Below are 19353 nucleotides of genomic sequence, written 5' to 3' on the forward strand. Positions count from 1 at the left end.
AAAGCTGGGTGCATGCCCGGCCGAGTGTGCCATTCACAGGCCATGAGTCGCACCGCCTCACTCAGATGGGCTTTCATGCACGCTCTGCCCACACCTTCAGCTTATGTAACACTGCACTGTTTTTGTTTTTTGGGGGGCTTTTGGGGTGCAGTTCTCCAAAAGCAGTAGAGAGGAGTGTGAACATGCTCTTTAATGGCCAGGATGATCTCAACATAGCTCAGCTTTTAGGAAACAGGCCCATGCATGATATGAAGAAGGCAAAAACTCAGGAGCACAAATGTTGCTTAATTATGTTCTATGCGATTACACAGAAAGAAATTATGGATTTTCTTCTGTGGTTTTCTTTTGATCTGTGGATTCTTATCCTTGCCCTTTTCTCGCTCCCTGCTTCACCCTCCCCCACTACAACACTCTCTCTCTCTTGTCGTGTCCTCTCTCTGACACCCCCACCCCCAACCTCGGCCTCACCCTTGTCCCTGCTGAGAGCTTCACGGTCATAGTTCAGCCTAATAAATAAATGTAATTATCATGTGCAAGAAGTGACATGCCGTCCACTGTCTCAAACATTCATTTTAAACAACACTGCTCCTACCCTGTACTATAAGCCCACGCATTCCTAATACAGACAGTGTGGTTAAGCCATGAAGTGGCAGAAGGGATGTACCCACGTGTCCGTGGGCGAACACCACCCTCTCACTGTGGGCTCAGGCTGGCGGTGCTGGATGTATCTAGAAGACCTCAGCAGTCCTCTAAATGACACACAGCTAGGGTCATGAATCTGGGTGAAGGAAGTGCACTCAGCACTCTGCATCTTTCTTCTTTGGGGGGGAGGACAACAACTCACATGTAGCGAATTCATTTGTAAATTACTGAATTCACGTTGGTATATTTATTTCAATTAATAGTTTTTTGATACGTTTTTACTATACATTTACATTTTTATTACATTATTATTTATTAAGTTTATTTCAGCAATACATTTTTGGTTTATATGTTCATATGTGCATAGAAATATGCCCTCCCACGAGCCCTGCATGCAGACAGGTTATTGGGTGGAGGTTTTATTTCCGGGTTAATGTCCTATTGGGTGGAGGTTTTATTGCCAGGTTAATGTCCTGGTGGTGGGAGGTTTTATTGCCGGGTTCATGTCCTGTTTCTTGGAGGTTTTATTGCCAGGTTAATGTCCTGTTTGGTGGAGGTTTTATTGCCAGGTTAATGTCCTGTTTGGTGGAGGTTTTATTGCCAGGTTAATGTCCTGTTGGGTGAAAGTTTTATTGCCAGGTTAATGTCCTGTTGGGTGAAAGTTTTATTGTCAGGTTAATGTCCTGTTCTTTCCTCTGCCTCAGAACTATCTTCTACAACATCATTATACCTCCTATGATACCATCAGAAATATAATTGCCTCCCTGCTATTTATGGAGAAGCCACAATGTTTGTCATTAGACTATGTGAAACCAATGAATGTTCAATTGTGCCATGTTTACATCTTACCTTGTTTTACTTCATGGTAACTTCTTTCATCTTAACCAGACCAGACAAGCATGAAGAGTACAGTGATTTCTTTAATGACTGGTGCTCAGTATAAGATACCCACATCACTTGTTATAGAGAAGAAAAAAATATTGCATTTGGGTTTAATCATTAAAGTGAGGATTTGAAGTCATCTCAGTGAAAAGGACCCTTTGGTGGTGGAGTGTGTTTGTTATTATTACGCATTATGTCCAGTTGACAGCAAATTTCCCCTTTTCCAGCTTAGATTTTTGAGAGCTTTCAGAAGGGTATGCTGTCATTGCCTTTATATTTGGAATGTGAAAGAAAAGATTTGGGTGTACTTGGACATTTGAAAATTAATGCATGAGTTTCTCACTCTTCTACAGACTTTAACCCAGGTGATTTTAGATATAGACATTCAGGTTTTCTGTAACCAAATGCAAATGTGATAGCATGAATTATAGCAGCAATGACCTAATTTTGCTTTTCACTTTAAAGAGAGGACATTGTTTTATTTAGTCCCTTTTGTGTCATCTAATAGTGTCTGGCATCCAAATGTCCTTAAACTCTACAATGGCTTCACAAGTAAGACTGAATATCTATCCCATCTACAACACTGATGAATGGTATCGCTGGAGAAGACTGCAGTCATGTTGTTCTGCTTCCTGCATGAGGAGATTCATGGAGGACAACTGTGGCACATATCTGAGGTTCCTTTTAAACACTATTTGACTTTCAGGACAAATACAATTATAACCTGCTGACAAGAAATAAAATACTTTTACTAAATGCTTAATATGTTTTATGTTTAATAAAGCCCTTCTGTTGTATGTCTTAAGTAAAAAAAACAATTTTTACATGTAATTAACTTTGCTTACTTTAATGATCTATTAGCCATCAGCAAAGGATTACAAATCTATAGAATTCTGGGATTACAAATTGTATGTTTCTGGGATTAGTCAGCAATACAATTTTTACCCAAGCAAAAAAAAACAAGAAGGCAAGGGAAAATATACATATGTTATTTCATCTAGGTACAAAAATCACAGGAGAAGCAGCCACAACAAATGTTGTCAATTTTGGTCATTTTGGTCATTTCCTGCTTTACATTGCAATCAGTAAAAAAAATTATTCCAGTCCACTTATTAGCTAAACTTACACCTCCCTAAAAATGAGGGTGAATCTTACAGGAAAGTCCTTTTCCACTATTGATGATAGTGATAGTGATAAGACTATCCACAAGGTTTTCCATTAACCTCTGTAAATAAAAATGTAGAGTGAAGACACCTCTCTGATGATGTGATTCCTATCAACTGCATTTAACAACCTTTCATCCTGAGCATTTTGTCATCCTCCATTCAAGACCTGTTAAAGAAGGAAGACAAAAATACAGCATAACGCGAGCAGTTCTCTGATGTGTGGCTGTGTTTGTTTCATCTTTTTTTTTTTTTTTTTTGAGCTATGGGGGGCAGTGGTCTGCTCTGTGGGATCGGAAGTGGTGTGTCTCTGAGCGGATAACTTTCATCCGACCTCCGATCTAATTACAGAGGGATCCTGACAAATGTGAATGTGAAGCCCTCCAGTACTCTGTTTGACCACCAATGAAGTGTTGTCTTGCCATGCCTATACCAAACAGCCATCTCTGAAATCTTTATTGTCACATATTCCTTTCTCTAGTAAAATAATCCTTCCCAAGTCAAATAGGGCATTAATCAGCGGGTCTGGATCACTGACTAACAGATCGTGTCCAGGGTAGAACAGATTTACTGCCACAGAGTTCTTCCTCCAGACCTTATCTGTTCATACCAGGCCTCTTTCAGCTAGGAAGCAGCTCCCAACCTGCAGCCTAAGCCCCTCCCGTGACTGGACGGAGCCCCACTGGGCCTCTCCCACCATCACAAAATTGGCTGCAGGGAACGTCAGCCTGGGGCAGTAGTGGAACAGGTTTGTGCTACACAGGGGGACTCTCGGGCAAGCACATACCTGGTCTGCTGCAGGACGTGTGGAGGGAACAGAGCGAGCGCAGTGATCAAGAGGGGAAGAGAAAAAAAAATAGATAAAGGGAGAGACGGGAGGGAGCGCTAGAGCAAGTCTGATGTAAGGAGAAAAGAAAAGAGGGAGAGATCAAGAAAGCAAGAGCAAGAGAATATACTATTAATGTAAATGAGAAATTCAGACAAGCAGCCATTAGCAATTGTGAGGAGAGTGAAGGCACAGGCCTCCACTACTATGACCTCACACTTTGAGTTGCATGGACCTGGGTGGCCAGAATGGCAGATCAGTGAGCAATAGTGAAAGAGGCAGTGTGGGAGAATAGACACACACCTCTGGTCATGTATGAGATTTTAATGTCAGCACTGGACCTCACATGTAGGCAGGACCCTTTGAGGTCTCTGGCAGAATAGATGCAAGTCATGTGCAGCTCTTAAACGGCAGAGGCATTCGTGTCAAGTGCAAATGCGCACAATAATTTGAGAAATCAAGTGCCTGGTTAATTATGACTGAAACGTCAAATGGAAGTGAACTGGGCTATTATATGTTAAGAAATTAGACCTCATAATGTGTGGTGCTCCCTTAAAATAAGCAAGCAGGCATGAACTGTTGTCGTGTATATATTGGTGCATTAATGCACACACGCAGTGTCACACTGTCCTTACTTATACATATTCACCCTTTTCCAAATGCAAAAATGTCTTCCTAGAACAGAATGCATTTTCTGCAAGTCCTCACTCTCCTCTGACTTTATCATCTGTGCAGGCATCATACAACGCTAAAGTCCCAGTTACATAAATAACACACACCAGATAGTATGTAGCACATTTGCAATATAATATTATTATATTTTATATAGTATATGAATATATTTTATATAATTATATAAAATTCTATATAATTATATTTTACTATTACGGTTTTTTATCTCAGCTATGTATGTTGCAGAAGAGACATCACTGTATGATGTCACTATTCTGTATGTTTTCTTTTACAACTATTGCTTGACTCATTATGCTTAAAAATCAAATTTTATCTCATTGCATGAACACTTTTTCTAAAATGAAGTTCATATGTTTTTTTGAACAAGTCAAAGAACATCCTCGTCAAACACACAAAGCAATCAAAGCCTGAGGTACACTGGCCAGTGGGTATGAGCATGTGGGTATGAGCATGCATCACACAGCTTTATTGAAACTGGGAAGTAGATAGTGCAGAGGTCTTTAAGATGGCCATTTTTGATGGGAGGTTACAGAAGAATAGGGTTAGGGTTGGGGTTGACCCCTCAGGTCATGTTTTCATCCTGGTCCCAAGCCAGTGTGACAAAGCACCACATCTGTCTTTTACCTGGCTGAGGTGTGCTGAGAAGATGGCATGTAGGACCCTCTTACTGCGTGTGTGAGTTTATGTGAGCTTCATTGAAACCTCTGATAAAACAAGGATGTCATAAAAAGCAATGTGTAGGATCTTGAGCCACTCACATTTATTCAAGCCCTTCCCCTTGAGTCTACAGCATCATTAGCCAGAGTGGGGCACATTGGGCCCTGGGGCCCATGGTGTCTGACCGAGAGGAAGCAGGAGCTCTTTCAGCTCATGAATTATGGATGCGGGGATAGAAAAATTCCACTCTGGAATGGGAGGTAAAAAAACTCACCTAAATCCAGGCTGTAAAACATGAGTGCAGGAGCTGAGGAGGATGTTGAGGGTGGGGGGTCATTTGACATGCAGGGACTTAAAGCTGGAGAAGAGAGTCATATACTCATGTAGGTGATTCTTTTTCACCTCTGAAACCCACAGGTGAATGTGGATGTTGTGTTTACAAGTATAATTGTATAATTGAGTACTGTAGGAAGTTGACTAAAGAAGTTGACAAATAAAATATTATCCTTTGGTATTCATAGTACCTCATCTTATAAACAATCTCTGAAGTATCATCACATATTAGCTTGTGTACTGGGCATTCTCGTCGCATTCCATTTTGAATCATTATGTTGGACTTATTGGGTGTCAAGACCCACGGAGTAAACAGTATTTGTTTGAATTATTTCAGCGATGAGGATAAAGGTCTTGCTGTCCATGTTGCGTAGCTGATTTTGGGCCAGTTCTGACTCCACCACAGTGGTGGAGCTGTTGGTGTAGTTGGTAAGGGGCAGAAACAAGGCAAGATTTAACAGCTGAAGAGTGAGCTGAGGTGACTGCACATGGCTGTCAGAGCCACATGGTAAAACAGCTAATCTAGCATAGCCTAGCAGTTCTCCCCTACCCCCACACCCATATGTGAGCGAACACACACACACACACAAAGCTATTTTTATCATGCTCACTCCCTCATCTCCCAACATGTGATCTTTATCAGTGTACTAGACTGCCCCATTTTCCAGCCAACATGCGAGAAGCAACAGTGAAGCGTCCTCGAGTCATCGTTCTCTACACAGCTGCCATTTTGTATGCCATTGTTGCTGACATTATTGACTGCTCCCTCCACTGCCCCTCCATTTGAATTATATGCCATCACAGTTGCTTTTTATGCTGTTCATTTGAATGAAATGAACAAATATTGCAGCTGAGGCTCTGTGACGTTTAGGTGCCATAGGATCTGAGGTCGATGATTACTCAGGAAAGGAACGCCCGTAGTCTACTGCAGTGAGCCCCCACATGGCCAGGCTTCCTTTGACATGTCTGGGCGTGTGAACATTCTTTACATATGTTTCTCCATGAATCACATATGAATGTGACATTTTTCTTGCCGCATTGTCACCCATCTTAAATCCCAGGGTTCCCCCACACAACATCACTACACTGTTCAGGTACAAGCAGTTTCACTGCTCATGCCAAGGGTGCGCTACCTAAATGTACTCATCATAACAGCAGGAGAGCTTGTTCATTATCTGTTTTGTGCCAGACAGCTCCTCTTTACCTTGCGAACACAACGCTCTTCAGGGTCACTATATTGTAACACATTTATCAACCTCTATTATACAGAGAAACCCAGGCCAACCATTTATAGAAGCTAGAAGTCCAATGTTTTGTGCATTAATCATCACCCTACCCTTCTTTGGGCCATTTGGAAGTATGTTGCTGTTCACCTCTGCTCCTGCTCTGTATGTTTGTGAGGCGGTGACGTGGAAGTACTCTATGTGTGGGGCCTAGACTCCACTTCAGGGACCAAGCATGTTACATACTCGAGTAATACAAACAGTCATAGTCCATTTACTCACTTGCTTAATTTTCTTATCTTTTTTATGTAAAATGGCAGCCAAATGCATTAGACAGGTTATTCTTTTTCTTGAGATTTAGACAGTTGCAAGTTTGAAGATTTGGAATAGAAACAGCTGATTATTGGACTAATAATATTATAGATCAGATTGTTGATTCACAATGAAGTAATGCAAGGCCAAAGACATGGGCAGGTGGCAGGTCATCAGAAAAGTGAAAGTTGGGTTCTCAGCAGATGTGTGTATGGGTCATTGGAGATGTGAATCCGTACCACCAGGAGCAGATGCTTCAGTGTAGTAGGGAAAGAACCGCAGACATGATGTGCATTTGTACAGGCAGTATAAAGAAAGAGACAAAATGACATTGATTGGGGAAACGCTGACAGCCACGAGTGAGCAAAGGTAGCAGGTCCTGTTATGGAGCACAGTGTTAGAGAGGGACAGACATCTGCACTGTTAAACATGCAGGAGACAAGGCCAACAGATTCATTATGGTGGATCGAGTGGTACCTGGTGCTGAAACCCACATGGATGCTGCAGGGCAGAGACATGGGAAGCTAGGAAACTCCCTTCCACAAGCCATGGCACTGTCGTTGGCAGGAGTTCATCACGGCTTTCCTCTTTGTCGCAGGCTAAGGACAGCGATGACGATGAGGAAGTTGTCCACATCGACCGAGGAAACTTCATGGATGAGTTCTTTGAACAGGTAGGCTTGGTCTCTAATTAAATATACCACTTTGCTGATTTCAAAAAGAACAAAAGAATCTGGATGAAAGTGTTATCTTAATGAAGACATTCAGAAGTGTGATTACTTTTGTGAGTCACATTATTCCAAAAGTACCTTTTTCTAAAAAGCTAATGCAAACAGTAGAAAGGATTATTTATTTATATCATATATCTGACCATGCTGAACTGTGAAAATAATAAATACACACCTCTGTGATGAACTGCACACTGAATTTTATTATTCTAACATCAACAGTATATTCATCTGTGATTCTGATCAGAGGAATGGGTCCTAATACACTGATACATCCATGATGCTGCACAATTCAGATCTGGCTGGGGACACATTTTGTTATACTGTACACTTGTACAAGAAAGCAAGTCTATGTAACTGTTAGACTGCACATGTTGGCATATCCTAAGAATAACCCAAATGAACTTCACACTGCATGCTTGTGTATATTTATTAAGACAGTGAATTTTTTCTAATTCTTCTTTACCTGAAAGGGTTTTGCATGTTTAGACACATCTTCAGCTTCTGACCATCTGGCAGAATGGCTGTGACTACACACAACTGGGGTAGACCAGAGGTTGTGTGATTCAGTACTGTTTTAGGTCTTATGGAACTATGTTAGATGTGGTTGTTTGAATTCCACTTTAGATAGTTATTGGTCTGTACCAAAAGTCACTCTAATAATAATTTTAGCTATCACTTCTGTGTGAAGAAAAACAACAATCATATGCAACAATCCCGTAACGGGATATCTGCAAAGGATAACAACATGATAAAAGTTAAAAGCATAGACAGTGTCCATTCTGGGATTGCGTCATATGAAAATTCCAAGTGATCCATTATGTGTGGTAAATCTTCTGAGTCGAATCACTGGCTCATGGCTTTGGTGAACTCTAAAAATCCAGTCACACTCTGGCCATCCCCAGGGACATTTCTAGGACTTGAAAACATCTGAGGTTTAGGACAGAGCATCTAGTAAGGAGGTCTGAAGGTAGATGTCTAGTCAGTTCTTCATTTTTAGGAATTATGTTATAGAAGGTATATCTTTGGTCTAAAGCAGTGGTCGCCATGCAGTCAATCACAATCAACATGTCAGTCTCCCAGATCTCCCATGTCAATCGTTTCAGCCGTACGAGTAATAAGACTGCTGTGGTAATCACATCTGCCTTAGCGCTTATTAACAAGATAGTTAAGTAGAGCTATTTTTCTCACTCTCTCTCCTCAAAATTGATTCAGAAATAAAAAGGAAGAGGATGGGTCCATCAAAAAATAGAGAAAAGATGTATAATTTTCACCTGGAGTAGGAGAATGAGGATCCATGAACCGCTGTTAAGGACAAAACTATTTGTGTGATAGCATTTGTCAGCAGAGTGTAGCTTTGCCCAAAAGAGGTAGACTACCACGGAGCCCCATCACTCAACAGCGCATCCAAAAATCAAGGACACAAATTCAGATCGGTCAAAAGACGTTAAAGAGATGAAAGCTTCACTAAAAGCCCAAAAATAATAGATGTTTTACCAGATCTCTAGAAAAGGGGGAAAAATATACTGAAGTTTGTTTTCATGTTAGCTACCCAAAGCACACACACACTAAAAAAATGTCCACAGATGGAGAAGAGGCGATGATGGTCACTGCTGACTTCTTATTCAGAGACTTTAAAATCAAAGATGACATCAGCCATAAGTAAACTGGAGTCACTTGGAGTTGCAGCTGTACCAGCTGTATATCTTTACATAACTGGAAGCTTAAAGGACATAAATAGTTTTTTTTTAATGTAGCCTATGTATAACATTTATTCTCGTAGATCATAGATAAATTGTTCAGATTTCAAAAATCAGTCTTACTCTTAAAAAGGTTGGTAAGCACTGGTGTAAAGGAAAACTTAAGTCATCTCTGTATAGTATGTATAGTTATATCTTCTGCTCTTCTGTATTAAATTAACCAGATTTGTTTGTTAGTCAACCATTTTGTGACTACCCTATGGTCTTTACACTTTGTCTTACATTTAATTACCTCCTTAACAAATATTCCAATGAAACTAACATTATATTTGGGCTTGGGCTGTTCTAGGACAAAAAAAAAACACACAGTCAGGTTAGGCTCTGATTACCCTGAATGAAAAGCCCTAGTGACACCATGTTCACCCGTAGCAACTGGGTCAGACATCTAAGAAGGTATGCTGACCACCAGATTTTCTAATTGCTTTTGTGGTGGTGCACTAAACCGTCCTGATGATAACAGGCCTCACTGAACACACCTTTCTGTCAATAATCATAAAAATAAAATGCTTCTATAAAAGAAGAATTTCAGTCACATTACAGCTAATTATTGGCTTTGCACTTTATCATTAAGGAATTATATCATACCAGCAGCTGTTATGCTGATGCTGTTTACTGTTTAACTGTTTCCTGCATTGTCCATTCCTATTATCACATATGTGTATTTCTGAAAACCTTTATATTTCACAATAAACATTGGTGCTGTATAACTCTCCATCTCACACCTCATAATATGTGTTGTTGAGCATGCAGAAGTGGCAAAGCATACAGCACAAAGCCTGCTATATGTTTAATCTTGCATTAATTAAACATGGATTCCTCCCCATTGATTAGTAACGCACATGAAACCTCTTCTGCGGCAGATTTCAGGAAGCAGAAAATGAAACCATCAGTGCAGGACCAAACTGATGACACTGCAACATTACACAAGGACATTGTCAAAAATCGACTGGCCAGTATGTGCTTGTAAGCACATAATGTCACTTCAACATGGTCTATAATACCTGTCCAATGAGCAACAGAGATTCTTTTGAATTCATACTTTATCCTCGAACACCTTGAGGTTTTGTCTATGGCTGTATCTTTTCTCTCAGAAAATGATTGTAATCACTGAACTTCGAGCTCCTCTGAAGTCTCCCTGTTTATGGGGCACTTTTAGAATGACAAGTAGCTACTGAGTTTGCAACAGTGCAAAATGCAAGAAAGAAATATCTGTATAAGCCAAGCTTGTTCCTGCTAAGGTTGGCCAAATGTTACTGAAACAGAGCCTTTTACAACCTGCTTTCATGGTACAAAATCTCAGGTTACATACACAGCTGAATCTGTCAAGGTAACTGACACAGAGACATTATAATGTTTTTATGGGCCTGTACACTTGATGCTGTTGTCATAAATGCATTTATTTGAATTAACTATCAAAGCATATTTCTTTTTGTGTTTAAATACCTTGGTGCAACCTGATGGTTATATGATCATATAATATGGATATTTGGATTTTTACCAAGTACAGTTGCTTGATAATGGTATAAAGTAATAGTACTAATTACATAAAACAACATTTGAACTTTTCAGCATCTAGCACAATTAAAGGAGACAATGTTTCCAGAAAGATGGCTGATGCTCATGTCTTCATCACTGTCATTTCCAAAATTTACTCCAAATTAACTTAAATGGTCAGGCAGGTTTTTTATGTGGCACATTTCATACACAAGACAATTAAAGATGCTTTACACATTTTACACATGCAGACAACTATAAAAGACAATTAATTTTAATTAAAAAAGTTATTAACAGCTTAATAAAAAAATAAATAATGACATTAATCACACATATACCATTTAATCAAGGAAAAGATTTGATTAGATTAAAATAAAAACAAAATCTGTAATGCACAATTTCTAATCATTATAGCTGTTAATTATTGTTATTGCTATTATTAGTTACAATTATATAGTGCCTTTCCCAAACCGAATGGCGCTTTACAAACAATACTGCTTATATATCCATTTTTTTACTGGAGCTGGCGAAGCATATTGATCTCGTCTGTTCTGCTGCAGGTGGAGGAGATTCGCGGCTGCATCGAGAAGCTGTCGGAGGATGTGGAGCAGGTGAAGAAACAGCACAGCGCCATCCTGGCAGCACCCAACCCTGATGAAAGTGAGTCCTGTATGCCAAGGGCACACTCCTTTAGCTCCTCTTCACTGATGCTTCCCCACAGCTTACACAATGTCCACAATGTAATGGTTAGTAGGGCACTGAAGATTCTTCAGCATCTAGTTTTATTGCTGGTATTGTTTTTCATTTGTGCTTAACAGTTACTCAGCTTGAGACTCTAATCAAGTCTGGGTTGCATCCACCTGCACCTCTTATTCACAACACTTGGAGGTTTTAATAAAACCTTAGCAAATATTTTGTACCTGTGTCATTAGCAAGCTTAACTTACCTTCTTAAGGTCAAGGTGCACACAATTTGCACCAATATTTGCACTTTCATCTGTCACATGCACCACTCAGGAATTTCTGATTTGTTTCCTTACAAAGGTTACTTGGATCTTCACACTTTGGTCTGCCTCTTAGATCGACATGGCAAATGTTTCTTGATCGTCCTTTATTAAAAATTTTCATTTTTGTCCATTTTGATTTATCACATTCTCTTCAAATTCAAAAGTTTGAACACAAATACAGTCTGAATCATTATGCAGAATTTAGTCCTATACAGACGAGCTCAACAGGGACCAGTATGACAGTGAGCTGCAGATTACAGTATAGTCCATTTGCACAGCGCTTGGTCTTGTGTTTTTTCTTTCAGTGATTTTGAAAATGACCTTTCCATGTACTTCCATGTCCTGGAACATATGAAGTTATGATAATTGCATACTACATTCACATAAAAATGTTTTCCCCTTTATCCTACAATACACCGGTTTTTGTTCCCAATTTTTTTTTATGTCTTCCTCATATCCAAATTCAACACTGGTTCTCTCAATTATTTTTATGCTGTAATATGTAAGTGGCAGATGCACCACCGCGTTTCCCTCAGTACTGATCATCTATGAGTTAGGCCTCCCACACAGCTCACTTTACCCCTCCTCTACACAGCAGTTCCTGTGCACCATATCTTCTTAGTTTCCTGTTAAACAAAAATAGACACAAACACTAGCAAGGTCATGAAATAGAAAGAATTATTGAGTGTGGTAGTGGCCATAACTGATATTTAGGACTCCAAAAAAAAAAAAAAAAAACGTTCATTTTAATTTTGCATTACATGTTATGTGTTTTTATGATCTGCAGTTACAAATACCATTTAAACACACCTAGAAACTGTGTAGCTTTTTGGGATGCCTGACGTCGAGAACACACTTTGGTTAGGTAATATGAAAGCTTCCCCAGACCCGGCTACCAAACAGCTCCTGTTCACCAGTTTTGTCCTCTAGTGCCCTCCCATGGTGGCATTGCCCTTCTTCACTCTGTCTCTCTCACACTGAATTTGCCCTGTACAGTTTCAGCACTCCCAACTCCACCCTGCCTCTCCTCTGGTTAAACTCAGTGCATGACATCTGAATGCGTGTGACAGCCCCTGGACGTAGCTCACTTTTGAACCGCTGCCATGCAGTCGCACTACCCTGTGCAGATATGAGCTCTCGTCTGCCTCTACACTTGCCACGCGTCTGCCACTCTGGTCCAAGGCGTTCTAGATGTGTCCCTGTGGTGTTTTTGTTTTCTACTGTTGCATGATATCAGCAAGCCATTTCAGTTGCTGCACACTTATGTGAAATTTGTTTTGTATTGGGTTGGGGGGTTGGTCTAGCTCTTATTTTATTGTTGTTTTTGTTTTTTTCTTCCATTGCATCTCTGCTTTTGTTCTTTTTTTTCTTCCTGCCAAGTTGCTTGAAGGACTGGGATTGGAGGCCCAGGGCCGCCGGGGTTGTGTTTGGATCTCTGTATCTGAGTGAGCTAATCACTCTTGCCGGACCCTAAAGGAGAAGGATGATTAATGAGGAGGACACTATAAAGAAACACACTGCTCATGTCGCAGTTCTGATGAAGCAAGATGCACTCACTCCAGTTCAGCACCTCAGTAGCTTCTCTAAGGCATCATTTGTCCTCCTCTTCAGTTTAATTCTCCTGTTCCAGTAATCACTACAATACATACGCATACAGCAGTGCAAAATGGCTGTAGCATGTAGAGTATTCATGTGCATGTGTGTAGTTGATCATTGTGTTCTGTTTGTGTGTGCATAAGTATGTAATGCTGTATGTGTGTGATATAAACAGACAAAAAAGGAAATGGCCAAAGTAGTTGTGAGAATATGTATTTGCTTAGTATTTATATATAAGAGTTCAGTACAACAGGACTACTATAAGAGTTCAGTATAACAGGACTACTATAAGAATTCAGTATAACAGGACTAATATAAGAGTTCAGTGCAACAGGAGTACCATAGGAGTTCAGTACAACAGGACTACCATAAGAGGTCAGTACAACAGGACTACTATAAGAGTTCAGTACAACAGGACTACTATATGAGTTCAGTACAACAGGACTACCATAAGAGTTCAGTACAACAGGACTACTATAAGAGTTCAGTACAACAGGACTACTATATGAGTTCAGTACAACAGGACTACCATAAGAGTTCAGTACAACAGGACTACTATAAGAGTTCAGTACAACAGGACTACTATAAGAGTTCAGTACAACAGGACTACTATAAGTGCCTCGTTATGATTTGGGCTTACAGTATAAATAAACAGTATAAATCTACAAGGTACTATTTTCCCCTCCCTCACATCAGCCATGGTGTTTATATAACATTACTGGCCTACTGGTTTATATGATGTTTATATGTCATTACATCACTTGGCCTGCCTGTGTGTGTGTGTGTGTGTGTCTGTGTGGGTGTGCGTGCATGCGTGTGTGTGTGTGTGGGGAAACAACTCCACACGTCTTTCCACTCACATCTTACTGCCGGTATGATCACCTTTCATCTAGTTAGCATACCTTATTTTTTAAAATTATTTTTTTTTACATATTGATTAACAACAGCAGTAAAAATAATGAGAGTTTCTTTTGAAGCGCCACAAAATTACTTATCATCAGAAGACAGACTGTCAGCGTCTAGCCACAGGTAACAATGAGAACATGGTGTGGACACTTGTGCTGCTAATTCAGTAACAACAGATATATGTCCCTTTTGGTTTAGCCATTTCACCTATAATAGTAATATGTTTGTTGTCCTTGATAACATCTGTAATTAAAGCCATACTTGTTTCTGTAGTACCAATTTCCAGTTTTGGAGTTTAATACAGCAATAGAGTACAAAAGGAAGTAACATCATGGCTGTGACTAGACTGGTGTTTCTCAACACAGTTCTCAGGACCCACCAGACAGTCCATGTTTTTCCAACCCATTTGTACCATGGCATTAAGAACACTGAATATACCTATATTATATTATAAAATATAATAAACCTTTTTATATAGGCATTTTCCAATATAAAAGTTTTTTTATACTGACATTTTCCAATATAAAAGTAGTTAGCAACTTAGAGTAAAGGATTACTTAGCAACCAGTGGTCAGTGGAATGATACAGGTATGGTGCAATAACAACCTGGGTAAAATAAAATTTGAACCTCAGATTGTGAGGTTGGAACTTAATGCTGTATAATAATGATAATTATGTGGAACACTTGAATCTAATTGGTCAGTCAAGGTGAATAACAAACAGCTGAACTGTATAACAAACTACTGTAACAGGTCACCTTAGAGAATTTTCTTTAGCAGAAGCTTGTAGCTTTCTAATACAATAAATTCAAATTATTATTTAGTGTCCACATATTGATTTCATTGGCAAGTAGCTGTATGGTGAGGCTATTTTTAATAATGACCAGCTATACATTATCCCTTACATATATTCCTTACAAATTTAAATAATAGAATCAAAAATAATATAATAGAATCAAATGTTGAGGGGAATGCTGGGACCTTTTTATATAGTTTGATATAGCTGATATAGTTTACCTTAATATACATTATTATTAGTGTTGCTGGCAAATGAGATGGAAGGAGAGAACAGCCAAAAAGATGTGCGAGAGATAGAGGTGTGTGTGTGAGAGCTCAACCACACTGCAGCTACTATCCATCAGACTTGGACTGCAGTCTGTTGTAAAAGACAAAAATGCTGACCAAAAAAGCACTGAGGCAGTAGAGCAAGCACTCTGCTTTGTACATCTAGTGCATGACATCATGTCATGGGAATAGAAACAGCTGCCCAATAATAATATGTGCCAAACAGTAATATCCGCAGGAGAACTTTTATCCATGATTCACATGGTTATTCTGTTCATTAAAAGTGTTTTTTACACCGTCAGCACTGACTTTTCCTCAGTGGTTTATTGGTCAGAGTTCATTAAAAATATCCAATGATTAAAACCTTTAAAAGGGGCAGAGCCATGGAGAAGTGGCATTCCATCAGTAATTTTAATAGGGCCAGCAGTGCCAGACATTTGAATTCTGAACTTTTGGGTCTGCTCCAGTGCAAAGCTGCTGTTGCAGTGAATGTCACACCATATTGGGGCTAATTTGATGCAACACTTATTTTGGTGTTGTTCATAAATATTACAACAGGTAGAAGGTAATTAATGCATTTTCCACATATCACATCACACTTAGTATTACACAACATACAGAGTAAAAAATATGATTTGCAAGAAATAAAATATGTTCTCAGAAATGTAGGCCTGGGTCACCCCTTTAAATAATACAGTGACCTGCCTACTGATCTTGTCTGTGTCTTTCTGTCTGCATCTCCTATACTCTCTCTCTCTCTCTCTCTCTCTCTCTCTCTCTCTCTCTCTCTCTCTCTCACACACACACACACACACACACACACACACACACACACACACACACACACACACACACATCAGAGACCAAGCAGGAGTTGGAGGATCTCACAGCTGACATCAAGAAGACAGCCAATAAAGTGCGCTTAAAATTAAAAGGTAATGTATCCATTAGAGTTTCTGAGAGTCCACAGGCTGACACAGCATGCTTTTAGATGCTTTTTATCTCTTTAGCCTAATTTTATAATAATTTGTGAAATATTATTTTAGTTATTTCTGTAATCTTACCATTACTGAAACATATTTTTAGTTTATTTCCATAGCCTTACCATTACTGGTTGTTCGATATTAAGTTTGCACAAGCTTCAGTTCAGTAGTCTGCTTAGAAAGTCCTCTGTCTGAAAGTCTGAAATGTACTTCTCTCTCTCTCTCTCTCTCTCTCTCTCTCTCTCTCTCTCTCTCTCTAGATAGATAGATAGATAGATAGATAGATAGATAGATAGATAGATAGATAGATAGATAGATAGATAGATAGATAGATAGATAGATAGATAGATAGATAGATAGATAGATAGATAGATAGATAGATAGATAGCATTATTATTGGTTAAATAACTAGGGTCACAGACATTAATGCAGAGTTTGTTAAATATGTGGTAATGTCACTGAAGCACCAATGTCTTCTGAGCTGACAGCACTTCTGCATGTTTGCATTTAATGCCAGACAGCTCATAAATAAATATGTGGTCTCAAATGGTATCAGATGTTACAATTTGGATGTAAAATGGTATTACATATTTAAAATTTGGATGTAAAATCAAATACCCTTTAAGAAATTAACTAAACCATCAAACCCCTTGCCTGTTGAAGACTGCTTAGAAAACAAGTTCTGATCAATATCTCTTAAACCACCCAAGAACGTTATTGATATTTAGTCAGACTTTCACTATGGTTTAGTTAAAATGTGCATTACAATGACAGGCCTTCAGTGTCATTGTATAATTGAGCTGAGTCATCACTCTTCAGAGGAGAGCTGCAGGCTCAGGGCCAGAGTAAATGCCTCAACCAGCAACCCACAGAGTAAACGCCTCCACCAGGAACCTGCACTGAGCTACAGATACTGCACCATATTAAACTAAACTAGTCCACCACATCTGAGACTTTACCAAATAGGGTTTCTTTTTGGTAAATAAGAACATCACTGTAAAGGCAAAAATATAAAGGCAATAGTAATTATATCGTAGTACTACAGCACAATAGTGTATTGATATAGGCGTAGTAATAATGTTCCTATATTGTACTATAGCCTTGTAAATAAAGGTATTATGTGTGTGTATCGGACGCACACACACACACACACACACACACACACACCCCCACAAACAAATAAAGCTTTTTCTGCCTAGTATGGATAGATGGATGGATGACCAGTAATGAATTGCTGCATTATTTGCATTAATAATGTGAATGCATCATACAAGGTTATAAGGACATTTGGAAAATGAATTACTGGTTAGTCACAGGGCACCCAACCACATGACATGACCCCGCAGGAGGAGAGGGGCAGCACTGTGCTTACAGCACTGAGCTAGACGGAGCTCCGCACTAATCTCCTCCTGAAGTGCTTGCACCTCTGAAATTCCCCAGGAAACCTGCCGCATTCTGCTGACTTGCAGTCTTCATTCGGGAATTTTTAATTTTTTTTGCAACGCTCCAGCCTCTGTCTCAAGGGACCGTTTCCTCCGAGTTGCGTCAGGATGATTTTGAATGTGGTGCTGCTGATTTCAGAGTTCATGAACGAAATCATGCTAAAATACTGAGAGACTGATGGATTGGAATCGACTCAAAGATTTTTAAAATGGCCCTATACTGGTATTTTTGGTATGACACAGTGTAAAACAAGTCTCTGCCATTTTAAAATCTAAATTTGTTCATAGAAAGACACCCATATTATTTCAATTATTGTAGATAAAATTTGATATTGTTTTCCATATACCAGAGAATTATGATTATAAATTAATATTTTGCAATCAAACATCCGACCAACATTTATCTTCTATAAATGCAGAATGATTGTTCCCTCTTAGCCCTCAGTGGCTCAATCTAATTTTGGCACTCTTATGAGGACAGATTAAAGGGTATGTGGCCCTTGCTAAGAATCAGATCCCCAGAATAAGCTCACAAAACCCTGGTGTGATCCACACCTTGACAAAAACAGATTTTGTCATGCGTGACAACAGAATTGCATCAAGAGGCCTATAAATAACCTTGGAGCCTATGCTTTGTTCATTCAACTGTCTTTTTATTGTTATTTTGGTGACTTTTTATTGTTCTGACTGGAAATGTGTCTGTGGCAAGGAAACGGGGAAATAAGAAGAGAAGAAATAAGACAAGTTGGGTTGTTTTCAGTGTTTTCTCTCATTCATTTGCTGTAACTAGCCTGATTTCCTCTTCTCAGCAATCGAGCAAAGTATCGAACAGGAAGAGGTAATGAACAGATCATCGGCAGACCTGCGAATCCGCAAAACACAGGTGAGTCAGTGTAAAACATAAGTGTTAAAAAAACCTGGTGAGGCAATGTGCAAATGTATAGAATCTGGGTAAAAAAATTAAGAATTGTAAAGAATGCAAATAGTTTAAAGAATGTGTGCTAATAAATGATTGAATTATTGCAAAAATACATAAGGTGGTGAAAAAATGTAAATCAGGAGTCTCAACACTTTAATGGTTGCTTAATGCAGGCAAACATTTCTAACATTAATGTTTTTCTTTGTTTTCAACTTGAAGAGGGTGGTAGTCGCAGTTCCCACATGACTGTGTAACAGGAGGGATATCAGGCTGGACATAATCTGACATGATTTTCTTGCTATAAACAGGCCATCAGGATGGAGGCTTTTAGCTTCTTACATTATCCTCATTAATCTGAATAATCTCAGTTTCTTTCACACAGCAACACATATTATATATATGATGAAACACGTTTGTCCACTTCTATTCTGTTTCTCTGGAAACCTGTAGTCACGTGATCATTTTGTAGTCACTCATCCCACACTCAGAGATTTTGACTACCTCTGCATCTTTAACTACAGTACCCTGCACTACCCTGTTTCTCTGGAAATCTTGTGTACTTCACCACAATTTTGAATATATATATATACACACACACACACACACACACACACACACACACAATTTTCTAATGGTAACTGCTAGCTATATCCAAAACATAACACATTAAACCGGTAGCATTATAAATGGTGGCATGCCATTTTTAAATGGACATAGTCATCTTT

At 39.1% G+C, this 19353-nt stretch overlaps 1 protein-coding gene across 3 annotated transcripts in view; it reads left to right on the forward strand.

Moving 5' to 3' along the window:
• The window catches only part of stx1b (syntaxin 1B), a 40767-nt gene that overhangs the window by 12303 nt on the left and 9111 nt on the right, over positions 1-19353 (forward strand). For 2 of the 3 annotated variants that reach the window (XM_035528801.1, XM_035528802.1), the window contains exons 3-6: positions 7330-7404; positions 11273-11372; positions 16145-16219; positions 18519-18592. In XM_035528801.1, coding sequence (XP_035384694.1) covers positions 7330-7404; positions 11273-11372; positions 16145-16219; positions 18519-18592 — 324 coding nt within the window. The remainder of the gene's footprint in view (positions 1-7329; positions 7405-11272; positions 11373-16144; positions 16220-18518; positions 18593-19353) is intronic. The other variant, XM_035528803.1, reaches the window with a different exon arrangement.

The sequence above is a fragment of the Electrophorus electricus genome, chromosome 8 (genome assembly GCF_013358815.1).
Source record: "Electrophorus electricus isolate fEleEle1 chromosome 8, fEleEle1.pri, whole genome shotgun sequence".
In the NCBI taxonomy this organism is placed as follows: Eukaryota; Metazoa; Chordata; class Actinopteri; order Gymnotiformes; family Gymnotidae; genus Electrophorus; species Electrophorus electricus.